We start from the raw sequence: 20016 nt of genomic DNA, 5'->3' as shown, positions 1-20016 counted from the left end.
GGTTGTCTGACTGCAGTGACTGGTGCCGTGGGGAAGCGCCAGCTCTGGTCACCCCTGGCTGGTTTGTGGTGTTGTGACCTGGGTGCTGCTGAGGCCATCGCTGGGCAATATTACCAGCAAACACGGCTGGTGTTGGCATGGCCCCTCCCTGTCGGACCCCCACTGAGCTGGATTCCAACAGCCACAAAACTGCCCTGGGCAGGATTCAATTTCACCTGCATCATTTTAATGTATTTATTATATATATATAATGCTTTTTATCTTGTCACGGGACAACCTTTGGGAGTTGTGGGAAATGTGGATTCCTATCTGTATTGATCTGTCCGTTGCAGTATTGAAAGGTTATCGATTCAGATGACTGTACTACATTAACCTGGTTTGTCCCCTTCCCCAGATGATGACAATAATATATATTTAGCACTTATCAGGAGAAAATATTGTAGTCCCCGGTAAATATGTATTGTAAGATTTTATCAGCGGTGTGACTGGGGTCCCCTACACTCTGAGAGAAAAGAGAAAAGTTAGTGTTTTATAGCATATGGCTGTAGTCATACTTGAAGTGATTTTTTCTACCCCAGTGTAGCGTTTGTGTTTTTAATGTGTTGTGCTTCGTTTATAACTCTGCCAGGCTTCAGCAGATTCAAGTGAGATTGTGGCCTCTATAGGGCTGTCAAACCACGAAGCCTTCTGTGTGCAGGGCCGAGCCCCACGTCTCTGTGTACCGTGTCTTGACTCTGGTCTCGGCCTGCGGCAGGTTGTTTACTACGTCTCGTTTGAACTTTCTTTTTTTAGCTGAGCCTTTAACATTTCCATCTGGCGGCGGCAAGTCCTTTATTATGGGCTCTGATGACGTCTTGGAGAGCGTGCTGGGTCTGGGAGACTTGGCAGACCTGACTGTTTCGAACGACGCGGACTACAGCTATGATGTAAGTACTCCAGATTCGCCACAGCAACCCTGACTCCAGCAGTTTCCCCCCCAACTGTGTCTATCGCCTCAGAACTGCGGTGGGAGGCCGAGGCGCTGGAAAACAACTGCGTTTATGATCTGAACAGGAGCTAATGTTAATGTTTGGTTCAGGGACATATTTGAGTAGAGTAGTGGTAGTAGAGTGGATTTATGCAGGTTGTTCACACAGAGTCCTATTCACTTGCTGCTATAATAAACTAGAGTACGGGGACGGGGACAGAGACTGGGTCCGACCGACCAAGACGGGGACGGGGACTCAGACAGGGACTGACACACAGTGTAACTGCGCTGTTCTCTCTACAGCTACCGGCCAATAAGGACGCGTTCCGCAAGACGTGGAACCCCAAGTACACGCTGCGCAGCCACTTCGATGGCGTCCGCGCCCTGGCCTTTCACCCCGTCGAGCCCGTGCTGGTCACCGCCTCAGAGGACCACACGCTCAAACTGTGGAACCTGCAGAAGACCGTTCCCGCCAAAAAGCAAGTATCCGTGTCTCGTCGCCCCCCGCCCCCCCATGCCACCCCTTCAGTATTTTGGTCAGTGTAATACCAGTGTCACATGATTGAGCTGTGTGTGTAGCGGGGCTGAGGTTTCAATGTGGCAGTTGTGCGAAACACAGATGGTCTTACGTCCTTTCAGTCTCTTTTTAAATAGTTTAGTTTCCCCTTGATATAATTCCAGTCCGTTGAGCATTGTTTTGCTCTTGCGATGTCTGTTTTAATGTTATTAATTGGCTTTGGTTTGTCTTCCAGGAGTACCTCGTTAGATGTGGAGCCCATCTATACGTTCAGAGCTCATGTGTACGTATGCGCTTGTCCTCGATCTTTCTATTTTACTGAACTACTTCAGCAGGTGTTGTGTTGATGTGATGTCATTGGTTGACCTCTGACCCCTGACCTTGTTCCCCCCTCGCAGTGGGCCGGTGCTGTCCATAGTGGTGAGCTCCAGTGGGGAGCAGGGCTTCAGCGGTGGGATGGACTCCACGATACAGTGGTGGAATATCCCCGGCTCCAACGTGGATCCATATGACACTTACGGTGGGTACTTTTTTACAGAACCGGACACAAGAGATCTCTGTCTCTCTCTGTCTCTCTTTGTCTCTGTCTCTGTCCTCCTGCGTCTTTGCTCTGGAATACTCGGACTGTATTAATCGATCGATGGTCTTCCTGTCTCCGGTCTCCAGACCCCAGTGTCCTGGCTGGCACGTTCCTGGGCCACACGGACGCCGTCTGGGGTCTCGCCTTCAGCGGCATCAAGAACCGGCTGCTCTCCTGCTCTGCCGACGGCACGATACGGTTATGGAACCCCCCCGAGAAGTCTCCATGCGTCGGCACCTACAACGCCGACAAGGGTGAGCATGCGGGGGCGGGGGGGTCCGACTTGGACTCCAATCACAGCGACTCGACTACGAGTCACCATTGTCCTTGATTTTTGAGACTCAAATCTAATAATAATTTAGGAACAACAGCCCAGATTACAGAGATTTAAAGCTTAGTTGGTCTGTTTTTCCATTTCTTTTTATTATTTTATTAAACATGAATAGACAAAAGTTCTCAAACTGCAAGAGACCGTTTTCAATTTTCCTGATGATGTACTTAATTTATCAACTAGTGTTTTTTCTATACAAACACGCAATTTTTGCATAGTAATATAATATTATATAAAAGTATAAATCACATTGTATTGTACATTACATTACAGTACTCAATGCCAAGGGTGCCAATGATAAATTAGGGATTGAAAATTGTATACAGTTTTAAAAGTTTATAAAATGTATTTATTGTTGTAATCAAATTATTCTGCAAGCATGCCAAGAAAACTATACTCATCTCATATTGTGGATTGCTGTTAGACAGAACCCCCCCAATCACTCCCATGAGCTCCAGTCTGCTGATCTGCTGCTCAGTATGAAGCTGAATATACACTGACACTGACCAAAAAGATGATCCATATGCAGGTTGTTTTTGTCCCTCTGCGTTTGCTCACAGATTATATTTTATTGTACATTTACAGATGTAAAAAATAGTAATAGCACATCATTTTTGGAATGTGCCTTTTTATTTTGGGCAGTGAGAATCTTTAGTCCTCATTCAAATAAGATCAATCTTAATTGCATCATGCACTACATCGCAGAACACCTTTCCAAAGCACGTCACAATGAGTACATCAATAGAATGTTGCAGTATTGCTCCAGTGCAGTAACACGCATGGATTAGCACTACATTTCCTCATGTATGAAGTTTGAGGATTATAAAGTACATTCAAAATGAACAATCACGATGCATTACACTGCAGCAGAGGGGACTCATGGCTGGTGACATCACACACAAACACGCCTCATTGCTTTCTCACACGCGCACGCACACACACCTGCGAGTCCAGCACGAGTCCCACAGATTCCCCATCACCCTGCCGTGAGAATACAATAAGTAGAAGTTGTTCATTTGGGGGCATCGGTACCCTTCCATGTTTAGATTTGTTTAAAGGTACACTGCCTAAATATAAGCTGAAAAAAACTGCATTTACACTGTGTACCAATTAAAATATCTACTGCTTTTACATTTTGTAAAATACATAAGACAAAAAAATCAATGCCACTAGTTTATCAAAGAAGAAAAAACGTGCATCTAATACCAAACCTACTATAAAATGCATAAATGTACTCAAAGTACAGATCAAATGCATTGGTTTTTTTTTGCCCATTTTATTAAGTCGGAGTGTTAAATATGAATGATTGTGGCCACTTCTCCATTTGATACAGGAGATAACGGACACGCGAGAGAAGCAGTTTGATCCCCAACAGACGTGTCCATTGCTGACCACAGTAATCACAATAGTCTCCTTCCTCCTGGTCCCAAAGTGCAGCACAGCAGCATAAATCAGACATCATAACACTAAGGAAGTTCTGCGCAGTCAGCCGAAGGGATCGGTGGAATTCTGCAGAACTGTGCAGATCTGCGCACCACGAACGCGACCTAACCTTTAATATTAAGAAATATAAGCATAAGCGCTGCTCAGTTACTTAGGGGTAGAGCTGTCCCTGACAAACACTGGTTCTACCAAACCGTTCAATTGTAGAATGATCACCGTTTTCGCGGTGATGCTTGAACAAGGTGGCCGACTCTTAATTAAGACAGACGATTAAGCCTGTCCTTCTTGTGATGCTCCGTTCAACACAAGTGAGCGCTGGCCAGAGTCAGACGGGTTTATAAGTGAGCGCTGGTGTCTGATGGGTTTCTCTTGGTTTCCTCACAGAACACGGCATCCCCACGTCGGTGGACTTCAACGGTTGCGACCCGGCCCACATGGTGGCCTCCTTCCATAGCGGCAACGCCGTCATCTACGACCTGGAGACGTCGCAGGCCACCACGGTCATGAGCTCGCTGGCGGAGGGAAGTGAGTGTCGCTGCTGTGCATGGGTTTACTGGTTTACATTGGACTGTTTTATCCTTTTATGGTTTTATTTTGTGTGTGGGGCTTTTTTCCAGGACATGATTAAGCAATTTCAGTTTCGACAATTCATTAATTTAGCCCTTTCTATGATCAAGTTTAATGATCCTACAGAAATCCCTCCGACATGAGCATGAAACGAGATTCGGATGGTGTTTCAGGCCTGTATGTCGTTTGCGGTTTTCCGTTTGGAACAGTAAACTAGTGTCCATCACGAGATTGGGTGTCTGGTATCTCGATATTTTTTGAAGTTTGGATAAAAACAAGAAATAGAGATATTTTGTGGATTGATTGAATGTCTTTGGTCTTATATATCGTGTATCGCCCAAACTACAAGTATTTTGTTAATCATTCAATATGCAAAACTAACAAATACTACATGCAGGCTGTCATGGTAAATATAATAGTAATCACACAAGTTGCCCTGTAATGTGTTGCATTCTGCATATGTGTGTTATGTTGTTATGGGATATATATATATCAGGGATGGGTAACTCACAGCCCAGGGGCCGCATACGGCCCACATCACCTGTCATAGCGGCCTGCAGAAATATTTTGGACAGCCTAATTGAGGTGGAGTTGTGCTTCATCAGGCAGCTACAAACGCAGTTCAATGCAATAATTGCTTGCTCAGTTAATTACCACAATCAACCACAAGAGGGGGATACAATGACTAAATAAAAAAAAAAATGATCCCGAGAACCGTGTATTCCAGCCAAGATGGGAGACAGATTAAAGCTTTTGTTGCTTTTGTTTTAGTTTAAATAAAAAAGATAGTGTTATAATTCAGACATAACTATAATGGGTCTGCTTTTTTATTTAAACTAAAGCTTTGGGCAACTGGTGTGCTTTTATAATACACATGTTGGATTATTTAGTTTTAATTACTTAGTAGTTATATTAGCCAAGTAGAGGAAGGTGATTTATAATATTATATTAATGAGAGTGCTGGTTTGTAATCTGGCCCTCTGGTAGTAAGGATGCAAATGTATTGGCCCTTACCACCGTCAAAGTTGCCCATCCCTGATGTATATATATATATACACACACACACATACATAACAACAATAACACAAGTAATAGTAATGTGTATATGTATGTATATGTGACCATAAATCATAATCACGCAACACATGCGCTGTAAAATGGTACAGATTCAGGTAGATTTAGCACAGCCGGGTTTATAGTGGCGTATTAACATCTGCTAGACAGACACATTTCTTCTCTGACTGTCGCGTCTCGATTCTGCTTACCAGTGCAGCTCGTGTTAATACAAAATAGTTATAATAATAATAATACAACTGTTGAACCACTTCACCATCTTAATAAAAAGAAAATGATACTTTCTGCATGTTTGTTTGCATTTTAATAAATTGGAAAGCAATGCAAATGTTATTATTAATTTTATACAAATGATATCAGTCTAAATTAGCAGGGATGGGGGGTGCTTGCAGATCGAGTTCAGCCCGGCGACGAGAGCGGGGCGCAACGTGTGCGCATGCGCATTAAAGTATCTCTTGGTTATGTTGCTTATTGTGTGTCCAGTTCACTGTCCTCAAGTCTGTCTGTGTTTCTGATGCACATTTCTCACCTGCATCCGACACGTGTGGAAGAATCGGGAAGAACGCAGAGCATCCTAATGATGCAAATCCCACTCTTAACGGCAGTATTTTTCGACACCACCGATATAAACAATATACATCATATGAAAAGATAGACGTTTTTCTATCGTCATATTATACTATATCATCATATCGCACAGCCCTAGTATCTGGTATTCCGACACCGACTGCAGATTCAGAGAAACTCTTCATGGCTTACAAGAATCTTTAATTGTCACAGATGTAGATTAATGTTTTTTGTTTTTAAACAAGATTTAGTGAAAATAATCATATATTGCAGATCTTGCACGGCTTTTTCTTTATGCCTGAACACGATTTAATGACCGGTGTCGCCTTATTAGCTCGTTAAAATCGAATCAGTCGGTCCAGAGCTGCACCCAGGCGTCCCAGCAGTGTGATTGTGATGAAGCTCCTCTCTGTGGAAATAAAATAATGGTTTGTATCTTTCCGACGCCGACAGCCCTTCCTTCAGGGAACCACATCAACCGGGTGGTCAGCCACCCCACGCTGCCCGTCACCATCACCGCCCACGAAGACCGGCACATCAAGTTCTTCGACAACAAGTCGGGTAGGTTGGCTCGGCTTACTGTTGCAAATGGAGGTGGGGGGTTAATATTCGCCGCTGAGGGCCGAGTCCTGGTCTGTGCCGTGTGGCTGGACAGACGCGTCACTGGAGGATATTTTTGTAGCCGTTGAGCAATCCGGTGACCAGAGCCGACGCTGTGGTGGGGGAGGCTGCCATTAGACTGGAGATGTGTGAAGCCCTGTGCCCGAGTGTTGGGTCAGAGGTTCCAGTCCAGTCTGAGACACCGTCTGCATTAAATCTCAGAATTATTCCTAGGAATCACACAGTTTAGGAGTAAAATTACTCCTCGTTCAAACTTTTAGAGTAGGACGTGGAAGTCGTCATAGTCTCTACTTTTAGCTGGGAGTGGGATCCAATCGTAAGAAAAAACGATGGCACATTTTCATGACTGTTTAGGTGAGAATACGGATCACTGAATAAACATGCAAGATCGCATGTAGGCCGGCATCGATTATTTTGTGGGTATTTGTCACGCAGTCGTGGAGAAATCAATAACCTGTTGGACGATCTTGTGTGTTAATGCCAGTGTGGTTTCGCTACATTGTTGCATTTTCCCTGTTGCCGTGATGATTTGGGACCATCATCACAGCCTTCAATAAGCACAGTCTCCCAACTACTAATATTTAGGAGACGTCACAAGGTCCACTACTTAATCGGGAGAGTTAGGAGTACTTTTTATTCTGAAGAATCTTTATGAATATACAGCTCTGATTTCTGAACTTGGAGTGGTCTCAATTTGTTCCAATGTTAAGAGGAGTAAAATACAGCTCTGGAAAAAATGTAGAGACCAAAGAGTAAAAGTAGGACCAAATTTTCATTGCATATAGATTTGTGTTTCTTCAGCGGCCTAGGCATTGACCGGGTCGAGAAGCGTGTGGCCCTCTAGTGGTCACTGCCAGCGCGCAAGGGTCTGAGAACAGATGTGCTGCTTGTGTGACGATGAAAAGGCACGATGACACTTCTTCCCAGACTAAAACAGTTTGAATTGGGAAGAAAAAGCTTTTAAACTTGTCAGACACGTACAGTGTATACAATGCTTACCGTAATGAACACATGTCTGTCCCTCTTCCTGCCAACCAGGTAAACTCATCCACGCCATGGTGGCCCACCTGGATGCAGTCACCAGTTTGGCCGTGGACCCCAATGGAATCTACCTGATGTCAGGAAGTAAGTGTAGCTCTGCCCGGACCCCCACGCCCCCCCAGAGTGCCGAGAGCTCTCCTGCGTCTCGTCTCGCCTCCTCACGTCTCTCTCTCCCCCCCCCCACCCCCAGGCCACGACTGCTCCATCCGGCTCTGGAACCTTGACAGCAAGACCTGCGTCCAGGAGATCACAGCCCACCGGAAGAAGTCGGACGAGTCCATCTATGACGTGGCATTCCACCCGTCCAAGGCGTACATCGCCAGCGCCGGCGCCGACGCCCTGGCCAAGGTGTTCGTGTAGCCGCACCTCCCGCCCCCTGAACCCGCAGGTGAGACACGGAGGAGAGGCCTGCACCCCGAGCCACCCGCGCCGTTCAGACACTACATCGGGGCGGCCCCTCCGCCGGGCCCAGCAGCCGGACGGGGGAGGAACCGGGAGGCGGGGTTCTCGGCAGCGTCTTTGAATAAAATAATTTCAAACTAATTCATTTAACTGTAATTACTGTAAGTTAAAGCAGGAAACCAGTATTTGTAGCCTTGACTGGGTTTGAACCGAGCTGATATCTGTTATGTAGGTGTATTTGAGTGAACGTGGCGTCTGATTTGTACCCGGGTCTGTCTGGACTCTGTGCGGCCTTAGGGACCGGGCCGTGGTGCCGCTCGGGGCGGTGAGCTCACGGCTCAGCGGCACGATCCGGTCGGCGTCCGTCAGTTGGTTAACGAGCTCACGAGCGGCCCTCTGAATCGTCTAGCATTATGGGGAAAAAATGAAAACGTTTTAAATTGACTAAATATTTTAGCATTAGTTTCATGAAACATTTTTTTTTTTTTTTTTTGCGTTCAAGAAAAAAACAAAATTCTAGTTTTTATAAGCTTTTTTATATACAACAGGCCTGTCACGGCTCAAAATGTTTGTTTAAAAAAAGAAAAAAGAAAAAAAAAAAGACCAGAGTTTTATCCGCAGAGACCCGGCTCACAGACCCCCCGGACCCCCGACATCTCCGAGACCTCGGCTCGTGCAAACGTACGGATGCTATTTCTCACGTTGCTTTAAAACCGTCTTTATCCATCGATTGAGGACTTTAGGAAACCAATTAAGTAAAGAAAAATAAAAACGGAGTTCCAGTTCTCCCTGCGAACTCTTTTAAAAATAAATCGCAGCATCCTATCACTATGTGATATTTTTGTACATCTTACTGTATTTACAAGTTTATTTATCACGGGTTAGACATCTTAATGCTATTGGCCTGTTATTTATTTCACCTTCTGTTTAGTCCTTTTTTATTTTGTGAATTGAGCGCGAAGGAACGGGGGCGACTCTGTCCAGGATGGGGCTCCGGCAGGCGAACGGCAAACGAAGACCACAAGTTCATAGAAACCGCTGATTTTAAGTGCAAACCAAGATTGTTTATCTCATAGTGGGGACTGATCTGGCCCCGTAAACTGCAGGAAGATCCTAGAAAACGGAGGGAGGGATGGAGAGAGAGAGAGAGTTTTAGTTTCGTTTTTTTGTTTCAACTCGGGGAATCGCAGTGGCGTCTTCCCACGCACACCACGGTTCACCAGCTGTCCGGTCTGGGTTGCGACTTCCCCGCTGTCATTATTTTATTTTTAAAAAACGCTTCAGTTTATGGTGTAACAAGATATTTTTTTGTTTGTGTAATGCATGATTAATACAATGAAGTATTTTTTCTAGTCTTCCACACAAAAAAAAAAGATTTCTGATCAGTTTGCGAGTTTTGATGAGTTTTGTAAGGTTTTTGTTTTACAAACTATGAATCAGTGAAATTTTAACGATTGTACCACATAGCAGAAGTACAGCTGTTGCAAAGTCATGTATATAAAATGTCTATAATAAATATTAAATGGTGTACCTGAACAGCGTGCTGTGTGGTGATTGGATAAGAACAGCAGCTGATCCCAAATATACTTTGGGTTTGTTTTAAAATTAACTGGCAGCAACTTCATTTATGAAGCTGCTTGATTGGATATGGGCTGCATTGCTCTTATCTGTCCTGAAAGTCTTTATGTACACAGGGAGGTAGGATGGGGGGTGGAAGTTGTTTTCGTTAGACTCCTGGCCCTGGAGGAGCCCCAACTCTGCTTTTGGTTCCAAACAAGCTCTCAAAATTGATTTAGGAAATTCATTCAATTAAGTAATTATTTATTTGAAACAGTAGGGCTTTAAGATAAAAGTAGAACTGTATAAATAACAAACAAACCAGCATTTTTTACAACAATTAAAACTATCAAAGTAGATTGGCACTTCAATTAAGGATTCAATTAAGTAATTGAGAGCTCAGTTGGAACAAAAACTAGCAGGGCAGGGGCTCCAGGACCAGGGCTAAGAATCACTGGGGGGATTGTTGACTGAATCTGAAGAAAAAGTCCAGCAGTAAAAATAATGTTTTTATTGCGAGAAACATAAGTTACTTACAAGGTATAGAAAGGTAGACTGCTTCCAATGTCCAGCTTACATGTGTTGTGCTTACATTTGTACAGTATACAATAAGCCAGTTACTTCATTGAAAACTATGCATGCAAGAGTCACCCTGGCACCGCGGGAGAGAACGACAGCCTCGAGTCCACCGCGCCTCATGGGAGCGGCGGTTCCCCTCCGCAGCGTAGCGGCGGTTGTGCGGAGGAGCGTGTGACTCGGCCGCCGCGCGGAAGAGGAAGCAGCAGGATTGTACAAGTGCTTCGCTGCCGTCAAACCTCCTCCACTTCTCCGATGGAATCGCTGATAGTATTACAAAATAAACATGGCTGCCGTTAAGAACAAGGACTGACATAAATAGTGCGTAGGTCTTACAGTGTACACCCGAAACTGACTCGTGTTTCTATTCTGCTCTATGGAGGGTAGGCTGGCACTCGTACAGGAGCAAGGCTGATGCTAGTGGGACAGACAGGCCCGCGTGGGAAGCTGCCGCCGTCTCGGCCGGCCCCATTGTTCGAGGCGGGATCCGCGTCCTGCCGGAGCCGCGCGGCGCTCAGTTGGCGTCCGTGAAGTCCCTGCAGATCCCCCGGACGATGGGCTGCACGAACGGCTGCAGGCCAGTGAACTCGCGCGTGAAGAACGTGTGGGTGTCCTTGGGCTCAGAGGCCATTGCCTTCAGGTCGTCCATTGGCGCCCAGGCCACACCCACCGAGTACAGCGTGATGCCTGAGACGGGGGACAGAAGCAGAGAGTTCAGATAGAGAAATGGCAGCACTTACACATGTGCAAGGTCTTACACGCAGGTAACAAAAATGTCCACTATAATTACACTATGGGAGGTACAGATCTAGATGAAGTAACACATGAGAAAGTGAGGAGTCCACATAGACTCCCAGGTCTTTCTCCATCCAAACAGTGTGGGGAAGCAATAAAAAAGACAAACACAATGCTGGGGTAGATTGAACATCACTGCCCTTGTTCTCAATTCTACACTTTTGACAGACTGTACAATACACTAGTTAGAGCTCATCTGGATACTGTGGACAGTTCTGGGCTCCACACTTCAAGAAAGATATCGCTGCTCTAGAGGCAGTTCAGAGGAGAGCAACCAGACTTATTCCAGGTCTGAAGGGAATGTCCTACTGAGGGAACTGAACCTTTTCACCCTGGAACAGAGGAGACTACGTGGGGACTTGATCCAAGTCTTCAAAATCATGAAAGGCATCGACCGCATCAAACCAGAGGAGCTTTTCCAGATCAGCAGGGAAATTGGGCTTCAAGGCATTCAGCATTCAGGGACCTGTGTACCGGTGGGCTCGGGGACGGTCGAGGGTCTTACCTTCTTTCTTGGCGGCCGCAGCCGGGCCCCTGACGTCATCGTACGACTGCCCGTCCGTTATGATCACCAGGAAGTTCTTGCCGGAGCTGCCGCGGTGCGTGCCGAACAGCTGGCTGATGGTGAAGAGGATGGCGTCCCCGGTGGCCGTGCCGCCGCTCATGTAGGGGATGCCGCGGATGGCGCGGAGCGCAACCTCCTTGCCCGTGCTCTGCTGGAAGCTCAACTCCACCTTCTGCTCGTAGGTGAACTGCACGGCACCGATGCGGGCGCCCGCATCAGAGATCTCGAAAGCCTGCGCCACGCCGGCGATGAACTCCAGCACCAGGCGGAAGTTGTTGTCCCCCACGCTGCTGGAGCCGTCAATCAGGAAGCCGATGTTGACCGAGTTGTAGCAGGTCTTGCTGCAGAGCATCTTGTCCACATCGCACAGCTTCTGTGTCAGCGGCTTCACGTACTTGTTGGTGCTGAACCAGCTGGGCATGAAGTAGGTGAAGAAGCCATTGTCTCGGCACACGGCCTGGGGAGACAAGCAGCACACGAGATGGCATCTTAGGAGAGCTGGATTTAGGGGGTGAGAAGTGTTTTTGTAAGGAAAATAAATGTACCACATTAATGCTAACTTATCCACCACGAGGTGCAGCACCAGTGTGGCAACATAATTTAGGCCTATTCTATAAAACTGACCAATCAAATGTGAAGTGAAATGGCACAACACAGACACGAGGCTTTCAAACACAACTAAACAAGAACATCAAGTCCATTACTCATGTCTGCACTTCCCATGACAAAAACAAAGCCACATGCTCACATGATGTCACAGGGCATGTATGCAATTCTCCATGTGGCATCAGACACATCTCGTGCTGATCCTCTGAAGAGGGTGTGAGGAGAAGGTGGCCAGGCCTACAGGTATGATAACAGTGCTGTCGGGGTTCTGGCCTCACCTTCTGCACGAAGCCGCGGTCCTGCACCATCCCCAGCTCCTCTGCCGCAGGCTTCGCCACTGACACGAAGAACACATTGATGCCCGACTCCCGGGCCAGCGTGGCCGCCGCCTCGATGTCGTCAGAGGGCCAGCCGTCCACGAACAGCACGATGACCCGCGGCACCCCCTTGCGCATCCCGTTCTCTGCGCTGAAGAACGTCTGCACCGTGTGCATCAGCGCCTTCCCTGCGGGACAGAGACACGCTGCCAGAGTCGCACAAAGAGACACACACAGAGACACGCTGCCAGAGACATACACACACAGACACGCTGCCAGAGACACAACATAAGACACGAGGAGTCTTACACGCTCCTACAGCATGTGTGTGAAAGGACACGCATCTGTTCTAGTGAAAGATACATTTAAAAAGGTGTGTATGGAAAATGATTACCTGTGTTGGTGTTTCCACCTCTGTAACCCATCTCTTTAATGGCGAAAATCACATCTTTGGGCTGCGTGAAGTTCTTCAGGTAGAATTCAGTTTTGGGGTTTTCACTGGAAAGAGAAGCATCTTAGGTTCGAATGTATTCATACTCAGACGGCAGGTTTAAGCACATCACAACACGCAACCACTGAAACCGTCCCACACCGACCCCCATCTTCCCAGCCCGACTGAACGCACTTGGCATTGCTCTCTCGCCCCCAGGGCTCCCAGTCCGGGTCACCCAGCGGTCTCTCTTCTGTGGATCGCCCGCAGTGCTGCTGTAAATGTTACTGCGTTTGTTTCTTCCCTCCCTCCTGTCAGAATCATTCGGCTCTGTCCTCTCAGCCCCACAGCGGAGACGGGCTCTCGTCCCCGTCAGTTACGTAAGCCGGCATTTCACGAGTTGACATATTTCACCATCCCGGCACAGTGCCACACGGGGCCGATTGAGATACATCAATACAGGTGATCTATAATTGGCCAGGCCTCACGTACACCCCCGTGGCTTCACTCTCTACTCAGGCCCCAAACGGTGCAGCGACTGCGTGTCTCATTCTCACACCCCTGAGACGCTCCCACCCGCCGGCTACCTCAGGGCGACGTACCTGGCCTGCACCACCCCCACCAGGGGCCCCTCTGGCCCGATCCGCAGCATGTGGGCCAGCTTGCCGACGAAGGTCTTCTGCAGGTTGAAGCGGCGCTGGCCGATGTTGTAGCTCCCGTCCAGCAGCAGGGCAACGTCCACCTGACAGTCTGGACAGAGACAGAGACGAGGGGGTCATCGCATTGAACTCATCTGATTCAGGTCGGGTTGTATAGAACCAGAGCACCCTGTGAACCTCGGGACCAGGGACCCCCCGCAACTCCGAGGAAACCCGCTGTGCCGTACTGTTACCCATCATGCAGTGGGGTGGCCTGGCATGGCTGCAGGAGGTGCTCACCTTTGTTTCCATTGGGGGGCAGTTTCTTCATGTTGTTTTTCTTCAGGGCTTTCTTGGCTGAAACACACAAAGGGAGTCAGAGGGGAAACTGGCGACAGGCGGAGCAGAAGAGACGTGGACCCTCGGGGGCACCGACGTACCTGCACCGGGCGTGGCCGTGGGCGCGGGCTGGTCGGACACCTCCATGGGCTGTCGCTCGACCCCTGCGAGACACAGAGCGACAGTGAATTGACTGTCATGCTTTGCGTGTCTCTGTTTCATTTAAAACACAACTCCTTACCAGGAAGGTTTGACACGTTTTCCCTCTTTGACTGGTTTTTCCCCACAGCTGTACAACACTGACCTCATGTGGTGAAAATAAATTAGAGCAAGCTCTCCAATCAGGCCTGGATAAATACAATTTAAAAATAATCTTAAACAGATGTGAGTGGTTTGTTTGTTATGGTTGAATCTGTATTTTAATCAGCAGGAAGAACATCGTTTCATCTGCTGACCGCTAGTTAATTCAAGGCAGACGTGTGTCTGAGACCACAAATCCTCACTATTGACATCCGTCCTGATCTCTGGCGTTTAAAGAGCAGCAGCTGATCAGAGCCGGCCGATCACCCCCGGGGTGACCGTGAGTTTAAACAGTGCCGGGCAAGACACAAAATCACATCAATACTGCGGCGATCATGACATCTGGGAATAGAGGAGGGGAAGATGAGGGAGGGATCACAGACTCTATTGTTTCATGAAGTGACTGGAGAGCGAGACTCCGGACACAGAGAGGGAATAAGAGGACAACAGTCAGGCTGGGAAGAGAGGAATCCCAGACGGGACCCTCGTTAACGGCCTCTGCAGCAGTATCTGGGTCCCGTATTTAAACCATTCAGGGCAGCCCAGTCCAGCTTGTCCGACACCTGTTTCCAAACAGGGAGCAGGTGTTGGGTATCAATCACTAATTCAATTAAGGGAGCTGTGGGCCGTGAGAGCTAAATTAATTTAGAGAAGAAGGGGAAATTAACAGATGAAAGTCAATGCTTCCAAGTCTTGAAAATGGATCCTTTTAATGTGGGTTTATAGGCTCTGCTGGACTGGACTCATCAGAAGCATGTAACCCATTATGGCACAGCGCCACAGTGCTGAGCACGACTTTGACCAAACACGCATGTTCTCTGAAGATGATCACTCCTCAGCCCACCACAGCGCCGCGACAGAGACCCCCATCTCGCAATCCCACAGACACCGAGCATGAGAGACGTCGATGGCGCCACCTACAGCTCACGGAGAAGGCTTCGCTCCATCGGGGCAGATCCAGGGACTCCAACCCGTGAGCCAGAGACCCGAGGAAGGAGCTTCTGGCAGGAAGTTTCTGGAACTGCAGCACGCCTCCTGATGGAGTGATGACCCCACTGAAAGACAGACAGAGAGAGAGGACAGATTTGTTTTCCCTTCCCTCCAGTGACGGACACACACCCTGTTACAGAAGAAACCCTCAGCACTGATATCGATAAATACCCTCTAATGAGTCTTAATCATTGATTATGAAGTTGCTCAGTTGTTCCTATATTGTTCCTCCGCTTAGAAGAGAGCAGGACACGTGTGCAGCCAGCGTTTTAGACAAGGTTTCAGTTTCCTTGGCTGACTGCACAAAGTTAATGCCTTTAAAAGTCATTACCAACACAGCCAAGACACACATCTGCCCCAGGTCAGTTCTGGAAGAGGCAGTCAATGGTTTATGGTTTTATTTTCTGGTGAGGCCTGTTTTCCCAGTATGGTTTTGTATTGCAATTCCCCTGCTACACTCGCTATTACTGTGAATGTAAACGGCCTTCAAAAGTGCACACATCAATCTCAGCAGCCATTCGATAAAACATACAAGGGGCCCGAACTTCCACAACAAGGGCACCAGCGTATGAAGACACCTGGCCCACATCAGCGGTGTCTGACCAGGTGGAGCTTCGTCCGGTTCAGACGGAGACGTTCCCCACATCAAACACTGCCGAAAAGAAATAGAAGACCCCAGCGCTGCTTAAAACCACAGACCCAAGTCTTGGCATCTCCGGACGGCGCTCTGCTCTCCTGTCAGCGGGGCTTCGGGGCTCAAAGTTGCTCAGCAGGATTGAAGAAATCCCAGCCCTGTCCAAAAATTGAGTGACACGGTGTGGGACAGCAGCATTAACGCCAACACAGAGACCCCAGCGCTGGCGTCCCCTCGGACCGCTTTGAAGTCTCTCCTCCACGCCGCGCTGGCGCCTCCTGTCCGCCGGCCGGTGTCCCGGGGATCTGGCTCAGATTCACAGGGAAACGATCGTGCGTCTCTGTGGACGGCGGTCTGTGAGGCTGAAGCGGGGCGGGGGGGCGGGGGGGCGAGGCAGACACGGTGCGCCTCTCTCCAGACCTTGGGTAAGACCTTGTGAGTGGAGGCAGTTCCTCTCCTGCAGCCACTACAGGGGTTTCTACGGAGCAGAGCCGAGTCTCTTCCAGGCTCCTCTGTGAACCTCCGCTCCTCAGTGACTGAGAGGACAGCTCGTGTCCATGTCGGGGCACGTCCAACTGAATCAGTACAGCAGTGCCGTTGATTTCGGCTGTGTTGTGAGAAGAAGAGAATCCACATCTCCATCCAGAAAGTCACGGGCAGACCTGTCAGTCTCAGTTATTACTCTGCCAAACATCCGACAACGTAGAGAAAGTGAATCATTTTCTCCTCTGAAGTCTCTCTGTGTGACAGATCTGCGCTCGTTCCTCAGACCGAAGTGAAGAGCTGTGTGCATTTCCAGACCAACAGACGGCAGTATTTCTGCACTTTTGGGTTAAAGAGACATTTTCACAACAGTCCAAACACATAGTGCAGCTAATACTAGTGCTTTAAAAGGGTTTTTCTAGATTATAATTTATTAAATCCCTCACAGGTTTGTTCTTATAACGAATATGATAAGAATAATCATTTGTTTCACCTCCTATTACAATACTGTGTCCAAAACCACTGAATGGCAGGAAGCCCCGGAGAAAGACCTCCTGCAGTCCCTTTCTTTTTGGGATGTCTTCAGTATGATTAAGTCTCAAAAAGCAGATGTTTCCATGTCATACATGTAGAGTATCCCGTGTATTTTGACCTGGAAACCATATAGCATAAGCAGTGGCTGATACAGTTTCATTCACCTGTGGACGACAGCGCCCCAGTTAAGAGCTGGTTCCTCAGTGCTCATTGATTTTGGACACAGAGACCAGCTGTGCTGTCCGCGTCTCTGTGATGCATCAACACTAGCAGTAAGGCGATAAGGTGTGGGGGGGGTGACGTTGTCTTTGAAAGGGTTAAAGTAACTTTAATTGCGAGGCTTCTCTGCTCAATTACAGTGTGTATATATATATACACACACTATTAAATACAGTTCAAATCCACGCACATTGTGCTATTCACACAGACATCAGAGAAGTGACCTGACAAACACATCCGGCTTCTGCGCGATAAACAATGCACAAACTCCACACACACAGTCACACACAAACACACACAGTGGGGTCAGTCGTACCTGTGCACGGCGGCTCCACAGATGCTGGACATGAGCGCGTACCCGCTGCCACCGTACACGCGCAGCGCGCCCGGGTCGCACACGGGACAGCGCACGAGCACGCGCTCCCGCTGCAGATGAGTCCCGAGTGTCCCGCAGGTGACGCGCACAGGGCCTGCAATGACAGCAGCAATAATAATATGAATATTAATAATAGTAGTGACACTGTCTAATGTGGCTGAAGTAATCCACTTGCACGGTCGGTACTTCAGTCACTCCACCTCTTCTACTTGCAAACCTGAAATAACAGCCCAGATCAAAACAAGTTCAGAATGTAATGCGCACAATGGGCTGTTCAAAGTATACATTTCATTGTACAACGTAATCATAATGAACATCAACAACAATAATAATGATATCAAATCCCATATATGTTGAAACTGTGTGTTGCAGGCAAGTAAAGATGAACAGCATGAACACAATAACTCACTGTCCACACCCGAGCCCAGCGCCGCCGACACTGCGGACAGGACACCTACGGACAAGAGACAGACCTGCGTGACTCCCCGACACACATACTGACACACAGACACTCACACACACACTGCACACACACTGCACAGACACACACACACACATGTTCACTCTGCACACCGCAGTCCTGCACTCCGCTGGGACAGCCCACGGACGCTGAGCAGACCTACCCAGCAGGAGGAGCACACACATGACGGCGCGACGGCACACCTGCGGACAGAGATGGACACATGGGTCAGCGCTGAACACACCCACCGCGCAGCAGAAACAACTGACTGACATTTCTGTATTATTTATTTTGTCAAGGTAATTGAATTATTGAAATGAAGATCCCAATGTCTGTACCTACAAAATAATAGATCTGTGTAATAATATATTGAATTGTGTGTACGCACAGTAACACTAACAGGTGTTGCTAGTTTCACAATATACATCTCCACTGATACAACTGTTCAAATAACTAAACAACAAAACTGGAGGAAGAGACTGTCATTGCACTTCGAACAAATATTAAAATATTTATCAAATATTAAAATACCAATACATGCACACACACATTTATTATCAGGATGAGGAAAATCAATAATTGATTAATAATAAATGTGTGTGTGTGTGTATTGGTCAGGGGGGTTGGGGGGTTAAACTAATGAATCAACACCCCCATCATCCCCACGCACAAACACACAAACACACACAAGAATACAGACTTACAGACTGCAGGTCGTTGTCCTGTGGGTAGAGTCCTGTTGTGGGTTAAAGTAAAGTCTTGGTGAAATCCGTGCTGTGGGAGAGAGAGAGTCTGCTGGTCTGGCTGTCCTGCGTCTGTGACGGCGCGTGCGGCGGGGGCTCCTTAAATAACGTCCCAGGAACATCCTAGCGGCTCACATTCCCAGTGACATCAGCGAGGCGTTCCCAAGGTGTGGAGCTTCGGCTGCCCACCGTGTGCAAACTAATGCACAGTGACACGAAACCCTTTCAGACTCAATACTGAGGGCTTGTGTGTGTGTGTGTACATATATAAATCTGAGCAAAACACACAAAGCCTGTCTGTATTTTCTGGAAGGATTGTGTCTTCAAGGGATCTGACTTTTCCCATTTGGAAAAGTTCCTTTCTTAATAAGAGACTCACCACAGACCTTCCCTCTCCCTACTTTGCTACCCTTTGCGTTTCAGTGCATAGACCCGACCACACCTGAGGGGAGGATGGCTGAAGAAGCGTTGTGCAGTTGTGTCAGGTTCACACAGAAAAAGGAAATGAAATGCCTAACAGGTGAGGCCGAGCTCAGAAATAGAAAGGAATGAACACAAAAAAACAAAAAAAAGACAAAATGCAGAAAAAATTAGGACTATTCCTGCGAGACGTTACTGGCTGGGTCCGATTTCACTGTCAGCTGCGAAACTGAAAACAGAGGACGGCTCTGAGGGAACGGAGTTTATATAACTGATCAAAAAGAAGCAAAGAACACTACTGATCAAAATCTGCTGTTTGTATGTGCTTGATGTGTGTGCGTGTTTGTGGAGAGAATGTCAAGCTGTGAATGCATGTTTAAAATATATATATTCTATCTGAGGGACTTTGCTTAAATATAGTTTAAAAATCATTTAAAGATATACAGCTATGCACAGCACAAATGTAAATATTTGTCAAACTACCATCTTTAAATAGCTGCTACTGTGGCAAGTTAATTCTGCTTACTGTTTATTAAATTGACAAGTGATCTGATAGTCTGTCACAGTGAAATATTATTCTGCTGCAAATCTGAGCCGGGCCCTTCTGCCCGTGTGTCCTGTGAGTGGGTTGTGGACGGGTCTGTTTACAAGATATCCGGCAACACAAAACTCAGACTGTACTGGCTGCTTCCATTCCTCCCGAAGAAAGGTACATGTTGGGAAAATAAAGAATCCGTTCCAGAAACCGCATCCAACACAGAGACGGACCGATGCCCGTTATTTTATCCCGACTGCCACAGATTCTGCCTGCGAGGGGATTCCCACGCAGTGAAGCTGTTGTTGGTTACGGTTCTGTTATTGAAAAGGACAGTTTGTTGTTTTCCACTGTACTCCCCAGCATATAAACACACAAGGCGCTGGTGA

General features: G+C 47.5%; 2 protein-coding genes across 4 annotated transcripts in view; one reads left to right on the top strand and one right to left on the bottom strand.

Annotated features, from left to right (window-relative positions):
* strn3 (striatin, calmodulin binding protein 3) overlaps positions 1 to 9646 on the top strand; it is a 32104-nt gene extending 22458 nt beyond the window's left edge. For 2 of the 3 annotated variants that reach the window (XM_066694727.1, XM_066694729.1), the window contains 9 exons: positions 793 to 926; positions 1271 to 1446; positions 1720 to 1767; positions 1883 to 2004; positions 2151 to 2318; positions 4223 to 4363; positions 6500 to 6607; positions 7706 to 7792; positions 7899 to 9646. In XM_066694727.1, coding sequence (XP_066550824.1) covers positions 793 to 926; positions 1271 to 1446; positions 1720 to 1767; positions 1883 to 2004; positions 2151 to 2318; positions 4223 to 4363; positions 6500 to 6607; positions 7706 to 7792; positions 7899 to 8068 — 1154 coding nt within the window. In that variant the 3' untranslated portion in view covers positions 8069 to 9646. The remainder of the gene's footprint in view (positions 1 to 792; positions 927 to 1270; positions 1447 to 1719; positions 1768 to 1882; positions 2005 to 2150; positions 2319 to 4222; positions 4364 to 6499; positions 6608 to 7705; positions 7793 to 7898) is intronic. The other variant, XM_066694728.1, reaches the window with a different exon arrangement.
* Positions 9647 to 10163: 517 nt separating this feature from the next.
* coch (coagulation factor C homolog, cochlin (Limulus polyphemus)) lies at positions 10164 to 18750 on the bottom strand. Its single transcript, XM_066694578.1, has 12 exons — positions 18634 to 18750; positions 18093 to 18132; positions 17879 to 17923; positions 17410 to 17563; positions 15155 to 15288; positions 14035 to 14097; positions 13895 to 13951; positions 13559 to 13706; positions 12921 to 13024; positions 12488 to 12714; positions 11544 to 12060; positions 10164 to 10930 (listed from the first exon to the last, which is right to left on the bottom strand). The coding sequence occupies exons 2-12, from the start codon at positions 18112 to 18114 to the stop codon at positions 10758 to 10760; spliced, it is 1644 nt and encodes a 547-aa protein (XP_066550675.1). The 5' UTR covers positions 18115 to 18132; positions 18634 to 18750; the 3' UTR covers positions 10164 to 10757.
* Between the last annotated feature and the right edge of the window lie 1266 nt (positions 18751 to 20016).

This window comes from Amia ocellicauda, chromosome 21, assembly GCF_036373705.1.
Source record: "Amia ocellicauda isolate fAmiCal2 chromosome 21, fAmiCal2.hap1, whole genome shotgun sequence".
NCBI classification, from domain to species: domain Eukaryota; kingdom Metazoa; phylum Chordata; class Actinopteri; order Amiiformes; family Amiidae; genus Amia; species Amia ocellicauda.
Note: the sequence above shows the minus strand (reverse complement) of the source record. Positions and strands in the feature narration are given on the sequence as shown.

Coding starts and splice junctions, on each gene's coding strand:
- coch (XM_066694578.1), bottom strand. CDS start 18,114: ATGTGTGTGCTCCTCCTGCTGG. Junction 17,924..18,092: donor GTGTGTGCTCCTCCTGCTGG/GTAGGTCTGCTC, acceptor TCTTGTCCGTAG/GTGTCCTGTCCGCAGTGTCG. Junction 17,564..17,878: donor GCTGGGCTCGGGTGTGGACA/GTGAGTTATTGT, acceptor CTGTCATTGCAG/GCCCTGTGCGCGTCACCTGC.